Source organism: Lepisma saccharinum, chromosome 15 (genome assembly GCF_977018435.1).
Source record: "Lepisma saccharinum chromosome 15, izLepSacc3.1, whole genome shotgun sequence".
NCBI classification, from domain to species: domain Eukaryota; kingdom Metazoa; phylum Arthropoda; class Insecta; order Zygentoma; family Lepismatidae; genus Lepisma; species Lepisma saccharinum.
This window is the reverse complement of record NC_139243.1, coordinates 42,372,562-42,390,111: the sequence shown is the minus strand read 5'-3', so window position 1 is coordinate 42,390,111 and position 17,550 is coordinate 42,372,562. Positions and strand designations below refer to the sequence as shown.

At 38.1% G+C, this 17,550-nt stretch overlaps 1 protein-coding gene across 3 annotated transcripts in view; it reads left to right on the top strand.

Moving 5' to 3' along the window:
• The window catches only part of LOC145999466 (uncharacterized), a 61,071-nt gene that overhangs the window by 24,630 nt on the left and 18,891 nt on the right, over window positions 1-17,550 (top strand). For all 3 annotated transcript variants that reach the window (XM_083136431.1, XM_083136432.1, XM_083136430.1), the window contains exons 5-8: window positions 1,195-1,359; window positions 5,774-5,927; window positions 11,279-11,377; window positions 14,546-14,668. In XM_083136431.1, the coding sequence (XP_082992557.1) occupies window positions 1,195-1,359; window positions 5,774-5,927; window positions 11,279-11,377; window positions 14,546-14,668 (541 nt within the window). The remainder of the gene's footprint in view (window positions 1-1,194; window positions 1,360-5,773; window positions 5,928-11,278; window positions 11,378-14,545; window positions 14,669-17,550) is intronic.

Below are 17,550 nucleotides of genomic sequence, written 5' to 3'. Positions count from 1 at the left end.
GAAAAATAAGACGTACAGTAGCAATGAGAAAAGTTGAAAGAAATACAAAGTAATTCAGGTGAGGGCAAGGGAATATCTGTGTGTGAAAGTCCAACTTTATATCTGTCATCCCTAATTTATCAGTATTTGGATCCTGCCCATCCGGTCAAAATTTTCTGGTGCCATGCATGAAAGAAGCCGACTGACCTTAGTAATATAGTAGTAGGATCCTTCTTTTATGAAATGATTGCACTACTTTATTTTTCATTTTTGACCATAAAATAATTGGTTCGAGTTAACAAAAAGTTAGTACATGAGATCAATTCCGCAACAATCAGATACAAGGTGTGGCTATTAATATCCAGGACTGACATCACAGCACGAAACCGATCACTCACCCGAGAGGGGTGCTGCTGGTAGTACATCTGCACATGCACCCTGAAGTGTGCGCCAGTTGGAGACAAGAGCTTGGCTGGGAAAGACGCGTCGAAACGTATCTGGTGAAGTGTTGTTGTCGAAGTGGTAAAGTGGTGTTGTGGAAATGCAGACATTGAAGAGCCTTCCGAAAGAGGACTTTAAAAGTTGTTTCCGCAACTTATACAGCCGAGCACAGAAGTGTATTACGGCAGGTGGGGATTACTTCGAAACATATTAAAAGGGTAAGTTTTTCACATCATCTGTTCTGGTGTTATTAGAGCAGTCCTGGAAATTAATAGCCATACCTTGTATAATCTGAATATTTTTTTGTACGTATCATACAAGAGCAGTGGCAGAGCCAGTTTTAATCATGTAGGTGTGCCAAGGGGGCGTGGAATGAAATTTTGGGGGTGTGCTGTTGAAAATAAAGAAAACATGCATTCTTTGGCCATTACATCAAATACCAATGAACATTTAATAGGTTTTTATGAAAATATGCCAATGAAACTGAAGACTACTAGTGATTTGTTTCAATTTTGTTTGTTTTGGCCACTACAAGCTTGTTTATGCAGACCAATGACCATATACTGTTTTTTAACAAAAAATAATAATAATAATAATAATAATAGTGGAAGAAAGACAACAGCCACTAATAATTGTAAAGACTCCTCCCCCCTAATAGAGGAAAGCAAATGCAGGTTCTTTTTCAGATTACGATCAGTGTATGTTGTCTACAATGACAGCGGTGTTACTCCAATGTGACAACAAAGTATTAGTATTATCTTTTTCATTTTACAGCTGAAAATGACGCCACTGCATTGGGCCGTTGAAAGAGAACATGTAGATACTGTACAAATCCTTTTACAACATGGAGCAAATCCTTACATCATGAGTAAATTTGAGAAGACTGCTTTCAGCATAGCAATTGATAACAATAGGGTGGACATAATGCAAATTCTGCAGGTAATAATTATGGAGTAGCATTATTTTCATGAGTATTCACTTAAATTTACTAATGTAGTTTGTACAATGAAACCTTGAATTTAGGTACTTTTTAATTTTTTTATTTTGCAGCTAAATAAATAAAAATATCTTATAATACAGATAATACTGTATAATATCTGGAAATCATTGTAACATGATACGAGGGTCATCCAGAATAAAAGGAATGTTTTGGTATAAGACACAAACGAAGATGTGTGCAATACATTTATGGTACATAACCTACATACCTTACTCAACTCTTCCATATATTCGCCATACCCATTGAAGCACTTATCGGAGGTGTCAAAGCAACTCGTTTGGAGTTGTCTGCTTTATGACTTTAAGGTGGGCCTGTCCACAGCCAAATCAAGTCGCTGAACACGTCAAACCTTTGGTGAAAATGCTGTGAATGAATGAACCACCATGCATTTGTTCCAGACGTTTAGGTCAGGAGATCTGTCAGTTCGTGATGAACCACGCAGTGGCTGACCACAGGCCCTGGATGACGAGACCCTGAAGGCTGCCATAGAGGAGGAAAGCAGCCTAACGCATGGTGAGCATGCCAACCACTTCCAGGTTGCACTTACACCGCATAGGGAAGACGTTGAAGTTGAGCAAGTGGGTACCCCATACACTGTCGGAAGCCAACAAGCAACACCCTGTTCTCGTGGTTTCTCAGCACCGCAACACACCCATATTTGATCAAGTGCTCACCAGTGACGAAACGTGGCTCCTGTATGACACTTCCAAGCATGCAGACATTGGTTTTCAACACGGGACCCTGTGCCTCACACTGCAAGATCATCTCTACACCTACTCAAGATCATGCTCTATCCACCAAGTGGTGCACTACTGGTTGCTACCAATGGGCCAAACTGTCACTGGAAACTTCTACTCGCAGTGGAACACAGGCACTGAAGCAGAAGGAGCCAGCATTGGTTGGTGTACTGTTCCTTCACGACTATGCCAGGCTACATGTAGTGTGGGTGGCCAGGGGTACCATACAGCGACTTGGCTGGAAGATACTGTGCCATCCACCATACTACCTGGACCTTCTGCCAACAGATTATTACCTCGTCCATTCCCTGGACAACCACCTTTGTGGGAAATCCTTTTCAAATGAGACAGGCTTGCGGCAAGCACTCACAGACTTCTTTGCATCCAAAACCCGCAAGTTTTACCACCAGGGCATTGCACTACTGGAGACACATTGGCAAAAGGTGCTGGATGCCGATTATGATTACTTTGAGGACTAACTGTATGTGACATTTGCTATATACCTTTTTGTTTATGACGATAAACTGCAAGAGCTTTTTTGGTAACCTTGTACTACAGTATAAACAAAAATAATGAACATGCAGTAGACCTTGCCATATTTTTTGCATGGTCACCACCTCTTATACGTATGTTTCCTGTTTCCTCCATCTCGTTGACCCCAGCTCTCCATCATTTTTTCTTTGTTTTTATTGTAGGTTGAGAATATGTTTGGAAGTTTCACATACTCTTTAACGATGTGACTTTTCTTCCTCACACATCTTTCCACTTCTCTTAAACTAATTTTTACCTTTAATGTAGTACATGTGTCATGCTTTGATATTGTGAACAATGTACCCTCAATAATCACAACTGACAACTGAGGGCAGATAAGAACACTCACAAATCGCTGGCTAGTGGGGATTCAAGGATAAACACCTGCACACAAAAGAAATACAGTGTTAAGGAGAGGATGGAGGCTGCATACCAGAACAGAAATTGTCTCTGGATAAGCTGCCTTTGAATTATACATATAAATGGTTCAAATGAAATGTGCATTTTTATCATTGATTTTAGTAGGAATTTCATTAAACTTCTGTTCAAATTCCAGAAAAAATTGAATTATCAAAATTCAAATTGAAAAGAGTCCACTGTAATAAATTTTACTTTGACTTCAAAGTGAAAATTGTGTTATTGTTATTATTTTTTTAGAAAACATATTTGTTTTTAATTACACTGATTAACAAAAAAAAAATTCGGCGGATATCTTGGTATCCAACATGCGTTCTAAGACAATTGAAACATGCTGATTCAAAATATGCAAACCATTTGTCTGTAACACCCACCATTCTTGAGATATACGACATCAACCATTTATAAATGTTTAACATTGTATCAAGGCAAACAACTCACAGACATAGGTTTCACTATAGCACTTTTTGGGGTGTAAACGGTACCTTCCACATAGGCTCCCAAAAGTCAACCTCACTTCCACGTAGTACACCCTGGACTGAAGACTAACGAGGCTCTGGCGACTGGCACTATGGCCAGTATAATCTTTTGCGTTGTCCTGTTTCTTGTCCTTGTGTGTGCTGAGTGCCCGTTTACAGCCTCAGCTTTTAACAGAAGTCAGAAGATTTTAAGATTTTTAGTTATGCAACGTTAGAGTTGTTATTTGTAATGATAAGGGGCTGGCCCCCGTATAATGTGATGGGTGCAAAATAGCCTTAAGGGCTGACGCACCCAAAATTTTAAATTCAAATTCAAAACTAGAGTACTTTTTGCTACATGGAGTAGTATTGAACATGGCTTTAGCTAAGAAAATAATGCAAATGCATCACATGACACATATACTATATAGTAACATCTAGTTGAAGGTATAATACACATATAAAATACATACATATAGAAAATACTTCCTTAATTTAAGGTGTGTTTGGTTTGAATTTCTTGGCTGTAGAGTTGCGTTTGTGCTGAGCATTTGGCATGTCGCGCTGAAGCACCCAACAGTAGTCAGCCAACATTGCTGCACTCCATCGACATTGATAGCGTGATTCTATCACCGAGATGTCCTGATGAAAATGTTCACCATGTTCGTCGCTGACTGAACCTAGCTTCTCGGGGAAGAAGTCAAGATGTGAGTCGAGGAGATGTATTTTGAGAGACATGTTGCAACCCAGCTGTCTTCTGTACGCACTAATGCACTTCTGCACAACATTCACATAGTCAGCAGATTTATAATTTCCAAGGAAATTGGCTACAACTGACTTGAATGCCAACCATGTATCTCTTTCAGTGCCACCCAGTAAGTCTTGGAAGTGGCTGTCAGCAATGATCTTCCTTATTTGTGGACATAACTCAACTCCGGAAACTTGTTGCACAGGTACCGAAAAGCATCTGAGTCGTTGTCTGGTGCCTTCACAAAATTCTTCATGAGTCCCAGCTTCAAATGAAGTGGAGGCATGATAACTTTTTCACGATCAACCAACGGCACACGAAGGACGTTTTTACTTCATGACTGCATTCTATCTCTGAATACTTCTTTATGTAGTGGTGCTTCCTATCTCTGCTATCCCACTCGCAGATGAAGCAGCAGTACTTCTTCACCTTCCTTATCCAACAGGGCAAGTGGCGTGCACATGTCAAACATATGAACTGTCGTGCCCACGACTTACCACTATCTACCTTCGAATCAAAGTATAGTTCATATGCTTTCTTCAGAAACGGTGTAAAAGTCTTCCGATGGAATTTCTGTTAGATAGCCGCACACGTAGCAAAACAGATCTGGTGAATTTATGCAACCTTTGGACGCCATAATGCACTGTCACTCAAAATAAAAAAGAAACACATGAAAGTATAGTAGCTAATGCGATCTCGAAAATATTTCGACGTATTACATTAAGTATAACTGCTTTCACAAATGACGAAAAAAAATCGGTGTTGCACGAAAAATAACGAGAAACGACGAATTTTTTTTTTTTGAGGAACGGTATTCCATGAAAAATAAAATTTTGTCGATATCTTCAAAACCTGACGTGATAGAGCAAAACGGTTTTCAGATTTGAAATCAGCAAGAAAAACTGCATTAAAAAATGTCAACATCATGTCAGATATCTACAGCTTGTTTATCAGTGTTATTAGTCAATATATGGCAAGTTTCACATTAAAGCTCAGCCCTGATACTTCTGTAAAATTTGATTATGTGGGATTGTAATTGTGATGTGTTAGCTATAGTGACCTTCTTATGCACATGCTTATCCCCTGTACAGCATAAGCTTAACTGTGTTTCCTTGCTGCCACAACAGCAGACAATGTTGAGAGCATTGGCAGTGCCATCCATGTGACTTATTGGCAAGAAGCCTACAGAGTTTTGCATATGCTATAATGATCTGGTCTGGAAAATTTGGGTTCTTGGACTGGAAAACCTGCTGAAGTCAAGGAAATTTGATTTTACAAAATTGTGAACACCCTGAATACTGAAACAGTATTCTAAGAAATCAAAATGCTTCCAGTTGCATAGTGTTTATTAATTTGAACGTTTTAAGTTATATATGTATGTTAGTGTATTGCACAACTATTACAGGCAGCTATCTCTTTCTCTGGCCTAACTTACGTGATAAATACAATTTTGGTGTTTCAGGACAGTAAAATAAATCCATTGGTTAACCAAACATCGAAGAGGGATATGGAATTGGCAACACTAGCAGCTACCGAGAGTTTGGCAGGTGAACTAGCACAAGTACCAGTTGTAACTCACCAGGAAGAGGTTGAAACATCAGGAGGAGAGAACTCGGGTAGGTAACTGTGTACAGTGGAGCCCTGATTGGGAAAAAAAAATAATCAAATTTTCACCACTAGGTGGAAATGTGGCACTGAAATAACAACCACCATAATTTGGAATGCAAAATTTCATTTTTAGCTGATGTCAGTACAGCAGTGTTCATGAACGAGTACTACAGACAGGTGTATCAAACTTTGGTGTTTATGAAGAAAAGAAAGTTGCTTTGTACAATAAGTATCTGCGAGCCACGGTGGTCTAGTCGGTAGGGTGTTCAACTGCTATGCGAGAGACCTAGGTTTGATTCCTGGGATGGGTGAGATAAGGTCGATATTTTTCCGGCCTTGTCCTCGGATGAAGCAGCTCTGAGCTCACCCAACCTCAAATCTGTGGGTACCTGGGGTCAACCCTGGGGAGTAAAGACAGCCAGTGTGTGGTGCTGATTACATCACCTCCAATATGGCCAATATTAAGAATGTGTGTGGCCCTACCCCCACATCTCCTAAATGTGCCTTCATGACATGCTGCTATATGCACGGGGAGCTTTTTTACCTTACCTTACAGCAGTGTTCAATATGCATGCTGTCAATGTGAATGACCCTTTGGAAGTGTAACACAGTGTGATTGGTGGTGGCATGAAGTGTTTCCTGGAATGTTGTTGACTATACACCAGATTTCAGCACCGCATTTCCACCTGGTGGTGAAAATTTGAACATTTTTCGCTAGTTTTTCCTTCCTCGTGGTCTCCATAGCCTGTATATCAAGTTTCACCACAACCAGTTTCTTTCAGTAGGTTCTAGAAGACTCTGAGTATGGGAACTTTACTTATGGCCACCTTTCACACCATCCAGATCCCTGAGAAAGAAAAAAGAAACATTAACGTTTGCCTTAATTCCCATTTCCTACTTTATACATTGCTCTTAAGCTCTGTCGGTCATAAAATTTGCCACATCACTTTTCCCTCTTATTCCCTGTTCCTTGCTTTTGCAACAGTTTCGTATATTAAGTTACCCTGAAGTTCCATCAGGTTGGGTGTTCATGCAAGATGAGGGGGAGAAGAGATGTGGTTGGGCATTAGGAGGGGCACAAATTTCATTCATCACATCTACTTTGAACAAGACAGAAATAATGGAGCAAGTGCACTCTTACCAAACCAATTGTTCCAGAAATTGCGTGTGTACAAAGTGCTGCTTTGTCTACGCTTTGAACACAATATATAGTGCAGTCACCTAAGACGATTTTTTTAAAATAAATTAACTAATTCATGTCAAGCTGAAATTTGGTATATAACATCTTTGTATAATAACATACCAAAAATCCTCGGCGATCACCCATAAGCTAAGTCCACCATATTTAAAAATGGTGGACAAATGAAAGTTTTCACGAAATAAGGAAACTATAATTCACAACAAGCTAAATTTGGTACATAGCTTCTTTATAACATCAATGGCAACATATGAAAATTCCCTGGCAATCACGCTGCAGCTAAATCCGCCATGTTCAAAAAATGGCAGAAAAATTCAAATTTCCACGAAATAAAGGAACTAATTCACAAGAAGCTGAAATTTGGTAAATAGCTTATTTATAACATTAATATCATATTAAATGTTCTCGGTGATCACCCTGAATCTAAGTATGCCACATTGAAAAATGGCTGATAAATTCAAGTTTTCAGGAAATAAAGAAACTAATTGACAATAGCTTGATGTTTGATATACAGTGTGTTCGGCTAAAACGTCCAATAAAAGAAAAAGTCATAACTTGATGTATTTACGATATTTCTATAGAGTTTAGTTCTACAAATAAATAACTCAAAATGTTTTTTTTTTACATACCTAGTATGTTTCAATATGTGCACTGTTTGTGGCGCGACAGATGTCTAATCTGTATTCTATCTCTCTCCATGTGTTGTTCAGCATTGCAGGCGTAACATTGTTGCTAGCTGCACGAATGCGATGGCACAGGTCACATAGATCACAAACTGGTGTTTGATACCTGATTTTTTCCAAATCCCCAAAGGAAAAATCAAGCGGCTTCTAGGGGACCAAGAAATTGGATGGCTATCCCTACCAATCCAACTCCCAGGAAATTCACGGTCCAAAAAAATCTCTGACAAGTCCTGCGTAATGACACAGTGCACCATCTTGCTGGAATATCACGTCACAAGGAAGTTGTGGCACAACGTACAACTCCAACGTATCCAAGTAATTTGCTCCATTAACGGTACACTCCACAGAGAAGTATGGCCCTATAACCCTGTTCTTCAACAATGCACACCAGACATTCACTTTTGGAGAGTCACGTTCGTGCTCTCTCACTACATGCGGTGGTTCCGTTCCCCAGATGTGACAGTTGTGTTTATTCACCTTCCCGGAAGTGTGGAACGTACACTCATCTGAAAACAAAGTGAATCGAGGTATGCCTCATTTTCATCAATTTTAGCAAGTATTTCTTCCTCGATTGCTTTCTGAGTGGCTTGTCCTGAGGTTTGATTTTCTGACAAAGCTGCAATTTGTATGCCTGTAGGCACAACCGTTTATGGAGAAAATCATGTACTGTCGACTTAGGTACCTGTAATTCCCTACTTGCTTGTCGGTCGGACTTCCTAGGGCTTCGTTGGAAGGACGTGTGGATTTCTTCAACAGTAGCCTCTGAAACTGCATGCTTTGTGTGGTGGCCCGACATTGACTGCACACTGCCAGTTTCCCGAAGGCGTTTGTCCCATTTCTTGATGGCTTTAAACGTGGGAACATTGTCAGTTGATCGTAATTGATACTCATGCCGAAAACGACGTTGTACAAGTGTTGCAGACTTCAGCTCGGTGAAAGCAAGCACACAGAAAACCTTCTGTTGTGGAGTCCACATTGCTACTCACACATTTCTGCTCGCCGCAAACAATGCATTGGCGTGATTTTGCAAACAATGAAGTCATGCGCTTGTGTATGTGCAGAGCAACCACACAGAAAAAAAAACATTTTGAGTTACTCTATTTATAGAACTAAACTCTAGAAATATCTCAAATACATCTCAAGTTATGAATTTTTCTTTTATTGGACGTTTAAGCCGGATACACTGCATATCTGTCTTACAACACCAGCAACATCAATTACAACATATTAAGTGTTATGCAGATCATTGACACGGTAGGTAATGGCACCATATTGGCAACACTGCTGGTAACAATATTTCACATGAGAATGGAATTGACTTATAACAGAATGGAATTTGGCAAATGTGTTTGATATGTAAGGTACAACAACATTCTGTAATGTTTGCCGTCTCATCAGACAGGCTATTGTTTTCACGTGTCTTTTTCTGTTCACAAACTAAATCAGATTGCTACTATCGTAATGTAGACCTGTAACACACCACATAGACATATCTGAATCAGAGAGTTTGTCGCTTTCATTGTTGTCATGTTGCTCATCGATGTCTTCACCACTGTCTTCTCTGGAAACACTGAAAACAAGAGTGGAATTCATACAGGAAGCACCTTGCCAAGGGGCACATGATCTGAAACATCTTAAGCCTGCTTTCATGCAACTACATTCTCCATCACAGTTTTTGGATAGTGTCCAATAAACATTTCATGTCAATTAAGATTCATTTTCAAACATCTTTAGTCATATAGATTGTAACACTTTACTTTCAATGTAGTATTTCACTTCACATCCATGACCATAAATTCCTCTTTCAGGCTTCCCCGATGGCGCAGTGGTAGCATCATCGCTTTGTAATCAAGGTGTCCTGGGTTCGATACCTAGTGGAGGCACATAGTGGTTTGAATCCCAAATTAAACTGTAGGTCCAGTCCTAATTAGCCTTACTGTACATAAAGGGTACTTAAAACAGCAAATCAATCAATCAATCAGTCATAAATTCCTCTTTTAAGTGTCAGTTCAGTGTTATATGTTCACTAAAGCTCATCCTTCAATTATGTTTCATCAGAGTTGCAGAGCATCCATGTAAGCCAGGCTTATGCTTTAATAGTTCTAGTAAAGTGTACATACCTAATTATGTGGCAAAATTCGTAAATAGTTTGAATGTTCAACTCTGTTCGATACCATCGTTAGAGATCATGTTCGTTAGGTTGCAACACTTAGCACCAGGCAGCACATGGGAACTTCCGCTTCTGTACATGGGACAGGATTGAGTAAGAAGGCAATGTGGTAGCCTTTTGAATATTGGCTTACTAATTGATGGCCGTGCATAAGTAGTGCCTACACTAAAGGAAGACTATCTGGGTGGGGAAGAGTGGACCAAAAGATGAGAATGTGTTAGCCCCACGCTCGGATGTTTACAGCAGTGTTGCAAACCTCATGATTAGAAAAAGTGTTGTTCATGGACGTTAAGGGGTGTAAGGATAATTTTGGAGTCAAACTGACCATAAATTGGTCCTTTTTGAAAAATTTGGGGGTGTGCAGATAAATCATTGTGCTAGGCTTGCAGTGTTAGAAATGTGATGCTCCGTTATTGTTTCATCACATCAGAATCTTCATGAAATCTTCCCTTGAAACTCCTCCTTGTTTCTCCAATGTAACTTATTTTTTCAGTTTCCACATTTAATTTCATATATGCCTGGAAGATCAACCACTTCCTCTTTCTCAGAATGTTAACGTTAATAATTTTCCCAATACTGGGAGGCGGTTTGTATGTAATAGTTATTGGCAAGCATATTTCGTTCTTCACGGAAACACAAAATGTGAGATACCATATTTTAATGTTAATTTTTCTTGTTTTTGAAATGTGTGAGGTGCATTTTCCTGCCACGTTTTGTCACAAAATGATGCCAATTGAAGCATAAAATATGAAATAAACTCTTAAACATGAAATTTAGAGTTTACGTATTTACTAATGCAGCACTTTCTGAAGTGTGAATTCTCCTGTGAGTTATCCAATTAACTGAAAATTGATTTATTTCCCTGTAAATATTTGAGAAGCACAAATGGAATCACTTTACAGAGGAATAAACTTTAATACATTGAAAACTACATAATTGTCCTATTATTTTGCCTCCCCGATGTGGCATAGTCATAACGTATTTACCTTGTAATCAAGGGGTCCCCTGTTCGATAGGCACATGGCGCAGTGGTTCGGATCCCACTTTAAACTGTATGTCCAGTCCCGATTAGCCTTTCTGTGCATAAAGTGGACTTAAAACAAGAAATCAATCCCATTCTATATACTGTGTTTGATCTTGAAATATGTCTAGTTTTTGAACATAAATTTTGATCTTTCATTCACCATAAACATGTGGCTCTCGGAGTTGTACATCATGCATGGGACTTGTTGTATGGGTCACTATGACTGTAAAATATTGACATTTAATGTATTTATTTCTATAAACATTTATCACGTTTCATTTTAGGTGCTGAAAAGTCTCCAGAACCTGAAGTACAAGAAATTTTCTATGAAGAAGTCACAGATGACCTGCAGAAAGATGAAGAGCCACCTGGAAAGTCTGAAGGTAAATGCTTGCAAATAACATGCACGTGAATGCATTTACTGATATGACCTAATTTTTGACCTTGCATTTTTCTGAAAACTTGCTTTCTAAACTCTGGAATTATACTAGAATTTTATGTTAAAATAGCCCTCTAATGAAATTTCATCAATCATAAATTTTAAAAAAATGTATGCATTTTTTTCAAGAAGGGAGGATGTGAGAGTTCAGCAATTTAGACTGTGGAGTGAAATTAATGAGCGGGGAACAGATTGATATGTAGTAAATACATGTGATAGTAAATATGTAAATTTAGTTATTTTCCCCAAAATATGGACTTAGAATTGTAAAAATTTACCTTTTTTATAATATATGACACTACAGGAGCTACATAAAATATAATCTAGACATTGTAACTATTACTGTGACTGTCTTCAAGAGAAACCAGAAACAAATCCTGCACGTGGGCCACAAAATCGTTCCGTCTGGTGCTGCTGTCGGGCACGCAACTAGTAGCGAGGGTGGGTTTAGCAATGGGCTGCTCGACTTATGTCTCTTCCAACGTTGCCAAAATAACGTTTGTAAAAATCAGGAGCCAATGCTTGAGCCCTCGTTCTCTATTGTAAATAAACAAGAATTTCAAGTGTTTTTTCTAGAAATCCTAAAATAGATCCTAATAATCTTAAGTTAGGCTCGAAATATCCTGAAGTAGGTTCAAAAGAATTTAAAATAATTCAAAATTTCTGAAAAATGCAGATTTGGTAGTCACCGCAAATGAAAATGGGACACCTATATCCTGAAATATGCACTATCTTGCATAACGTTGCGTATTGCCTAACCCTACGGTGATGGCAGAACTTACCATTGGAAATTTGCTATTAAAATCCCCTCTTCGCCTTATAGTTAGGCAACAATCTTTTTTCATGTTATCCACAGCCAAATTATGTAATTTTGTCTGTGAGGATCATCTTATTGGCTGAAAATAATCTTTCAACAAAAACATAGTCAGTGGTGCACACTTCAATGTTGAAATGTTAGTTTGCAAGGCGTGAATGCCAGAAAGCACCGAAGTGACGTGAAAGTGAGCAAGACCACACATATCAGAAGTTTGCACTTTGGACTGTACAGGCAACAGTGGCACCAGACCTTTTGCTTTGTTTAGAGCTTTGAAAAATCACAATGGACTTGGAGGAAGGGAAATCGACAGAGACTACTTCTCAAACATGTTCGTCATTGACTTTTTTCGTGACCAAACAAAGCAAATTCCTCTGTGTGATGTAAAAATCCTGTAAAACCTTAAAAAATATATAAAATTCCTAAAAAAGGTGATTTACGTGCATCAGCCTAAAATAGGTTCTAACAAGCAAAATAGGTTTTTAAGCACTATAAAACTTCATCAGTTGTTTGTTGCATTTTTTAACGAAACGCTGATTTCACTTATAATTTCTTACATACTTGTAAAGGAAAAAATAGGTTAAAAACCTAAAATCCGAGGTCTACTCATCACTATAGCATAAATATTAAACATTTTATGACACTTTTAAGGTTTTCATTTGACTCCTCGTAATATATAAAAAATAAAAAAAATATTTAAAATGTGAACCAAAACCAAATATGTATGCACAAATATGGAAAATAAAAGCTTTATTCTTTGAGTCTACATACCTATGTCTTAATGTTCATGACATAAACAGAAATAAACATGTCAATAGTGGAACTTCATTAATAAATATATTTGAACTTATAACAAGTCGGATTTGCATTTTATCTCGCAGACTTATTGATTGATTTGTACATATATATCAATTTCACTTACATGTTTGGGGCCTTGTAATCAAGGTATCCCAGGTTTGATACTAGCTGAGACACACAGTGGTTCGGATCTCACTTTAAACTGTGCGCTAGACTTTATAGCAATACTGGCTGGTGTCTTATGGAGTCCCGAAAAGGATAGTAATTTACCACGTATTTTGTGCATTAAGTCAAGAATATGCATTTACACAAAGAATTCGGAATTTTTTTTCTTGTTTTTAGAATGCCTAAAATATGTACATTTTATGACCTTTCCCTAGAAATATGTTTTTATGTGCTAAAGTTAAAATTATGCATTAATATATGAAAAAGATTTCACAGATTATATTGTAGCCATATGGTCAGTACTCCTACTGAGTTTAGCAGACATCCAAAGCAATAATAATAATAATAATAATACAGTGGAACCTTCATTTTACATTCTTCAGGCGACCAAATGGGTGAAAATGTTAAATCGATGAATATTTTATAATGTTTTGCCATGTTGGGACCATCAGGATTGAATGTATAATGTGCAAAAATGTAAAATTGGAGTTGCTCTGTAATAATAATAGTATTTTTACCTAAAAGAGGAGTAAACTAATGCCTGTCCACTTTAGTCTGTGAGTTGGCCATGGACTTTCTCCTTGGTGGGACTTGCAGGACTGGTTTGACCTCTCACCCTGCTGATGCCATGTTTCCATTTTTTAACAACATATCTGAGAATACAATGAATTGCCACCATTGATTCTTTTGAGCATGACACTGTTTATAAATGTAGTTCATGTAGTTCTAGTGCAAATTATTCATTATATGTATAAACAAACATTGTGTTTCTTCAAGTGATCAGCATCATCCTTTGCCGTTTTCTGTCTCTGGCTGGGTTCTCATAGAAGTCTTCCTCTCCATTTTTTCCTGGTCTTCCACCACTTCTCTCTTTCCACATTGCTCCAATCTTGTCCTCTTCTCCTAACACTCTTCAACATCTGCTCTTTCCACAGACATCTTGGTCTCCCCCTTGGCTTTACTCCCATTTCTTGTGCATTGTAAGCTCTTGCTGGTAGTTTTTCTGCATCCATCCTCTTCATGTGTCCGAACCATCTCATCTGTGCCTAATGTATCCTGTCCTGAAGCTTCGCCACCCCCACTGTCTGTCGGATCTTCTCATTCCTTATTCAATCCCTTCTAGTCTTCCTCAATATAGTACTCCTTAAAAATTTCATCTCCACTGCCTGAATCTTTCTTTTGTCTCTGTCATTGTCCAAATCTCTGCTCTGTACGTAATTATTGGCACATAGTATGCATTATATATTACCTTCTTGCATTATATACTACGTGCCAATAATTGTGTTTCTTCAAGTACCATTTGTAAATTAAAATATATTTTTTTGTTTATTTAAGCTGGAAATCCAAGTTTACCCACAATGAGGCTGTTGCAGGCCCACGGAATTACAATGATTCCATCGGATAACTCGACGCTAGTTGCATCTGCGATGCAGAGTGGACAGACAATTGTTCTTACAGGTAATATTTTAACATTATTTCAAACATTGTGCAAACTATTTTAGGATGTGTTGTGAATTATTTATACTTTGTAACAAGGTAGTTTAATTTCATAAGAACCACAGTACTTGCGTTGTTTGTTTCGATTTTATTATATTAATTTCAAAGGTCCACCACCTTGAACAATATCGCAAATAAATATCATTATTGGCGCCTGCGAAATCCCGTGTCCCAGTGCCGTCCATATTTATGATTTTATCAGGGAGCTTTTTTTTACTGATGCTGACTGGCAGTTCTTTCTTGTCCACATCCTCCAGGTGTGTTACGTACCTGTGAGCCTGGCTAGGAATTTACCCTACACTCCTCATGTCGTGAGCAAAAGATTCTGACAATGGCCACTCGTGGTAATCAAAACTCTGTTTAACCTTAATGAAAGGTTTATTCTTTGTGTACGTACTTACAACAAATTACAAATTTGAAGGCACACGTCAGTATTATTCTCGATTTTTTCACACCCTTGTTATCCCGATATGAGACTGTGGATAAAATTGATCATTTTGTAAATTTTGTTGCCAGGTTGACATCTACAGGTTAGTCTACGTGTCCTTGTAATACTAGTTGTCTGAGATACTTTAAACAGTCGACAAAGTAAATGAACTCAACATTCAACTAAGTGACATACAACTATAGTATAATGTCCATTGCATTACAAGTGTGCATAACTCTTGTACCTTAACAAATATTCAAGATACATATGTGCAATGAGGTCAGAATTTTTGTGTATTTTTAAAAAAAATACTGTCAGCAAATGATGACCATGGGACAGATTTTAAACATATGCAGTGGAACCTCGATTTTTACATTTTTCAGCTGAAAAAACTTAAAATGCGGGAAAATTTTATGACATTTTGTTATGATGGAACCATCAAAATTGAATGTATATTCCAGAAATATGTAAAATCGAGGAATGTAAAGTCAGGTTTCAAATGTAAATACATTTTATGTGGATCTCTTCAGTGAAGCACAGCTATAGTACAATTAAATAGAGTTCACCCAAATTTGGCCCAACCCTGTTTTCCTCATTCGAAAAGTCACCAAAAAACTACAGTTTTTCTTTAGTAAAGTTTCTACAATATCAAAATAAAATTTGTAACACACAATGAGATTTCAATACATGTGATTGACTTTGACTAAATAAAAATTAGTACAGGATTTACAGCGGAACCTTGATTTTACATTTTTCTGCTTTATACACTGCTGGTGTGAAATTGTAACACCAGGAAGTACGTTCTCAATCGACTAAACATTTGCAGAATGCATATATCATGGCAGGACAATGAAATGATTAGCTGCTCAGCACATTTGTGCATTACGTGCACCAGTCATGCCACCTGGAATTAGTATAAAAGGGAGCGACAGATGTCTGCTGTTACTTAGTGGAAATGTGTTAGCTCGCCATTTGTGTGACAGACAGTTTCAGTATGAAAAATTCAGTAGCCATACTATATAATGCATCCTACTTTGATCATGGGAGATTTGCGTATCTAGACTGCATTATCCAGGATTGTCATTCCTACAAATTGGTGCTTATGTCGAATGAGAGGACAGGCATCTCCTGTACAGGGTGATTATAAATCATACAGTCACATCACAAACCCCATTATGGTGTATTGCACAGCAACCATTGATGGTGTCTGCATCATCGGGGAATTTTTGCAAAATGCCCATTGCTTTAGTTTCCTTTGCACATCATAACATTGTCTTTTCTGTTGAATCCCGCTTCTGTCTGCAACAACATGATGGTCTCCTCCATGTCTGGCTGTACCGCGGCAACAAACTGGATGACTCCTGAATTTCGCATCACCATACCAGTCCGGTACAAGGTGTTATGGTATGGGTTTGATTGATATGGTTTATTTTACTTTTCATTTCTCCCACTTTCGGCTAATCACGAAGATGAGTGATGATGGTATGAAATTGATGAAAGGACACTCGCAAAGAACTTTCATGCTCAGGCTGGGATTCCAACCCAGGACCTGTGGCATCACAGCATACTTCTATGATATGGGCTGCTATTGGAGTTTACTCTTACTTCCCCCTAGTATTTTTGGACAGCCACCATTACATTGTTGATGTGGTAGAGCCTTTTGTTGTCCCTCATCTTCAAGGCATTTATGGGCCATTTACCAACAGGACATGTGTGACCATGTTTAGCATGAAATATCTAAAAATTCCTGATTGACCACCATCTTCCAATTTGCAACAATGTAGGCCTTCCCGTCGCCAAGGCACACGACACACCGGCTCGGTCCCCTCAAAAGACCAAGATAGGCGTCGCTACCTACCATTTCTCTTTCTGTTATAAGATATATATATATATATGCCACAACGACGCTCAGTTCCTGCGGGTCATGAGAGTCTGCATCCCAAAGTTCGGGTAAGGGTCTGCTTTTGAATAATAATAATAATAAAAAAATTTATGCTTACTTAACCAAGAACCTTAACTCTAAAGTAGGTAACCTTCCTTACGCTTAAACTTCCATCGTGATCACACCCGCATCCCACTGACCAGTGAGGATACGCATGCGAATTGCAAGCGAAATCAGAATAATCTAAACTGACATCTTATGGATTGATAAAGCCTCCGCCTCACTGACCAGTGATGGCGGGACACCTCATCAAACCAAAAGGAGGCCAGTTAATTTGTACTTATAAACTAAATTTACTCTGAAGGAAATACCCATTAGTGATTACAAATTTATTTACATTCTCAAATTTCCAATAAACATTCCAAAAATTAACTTGAGAGAAGGTTCTCCGTTTAAACCTTAATCAACATATTCACAAATCCGAACATAGTTAAATTAAAAGAAAAATATACAAACCTCTGATCAAAAGAAAAA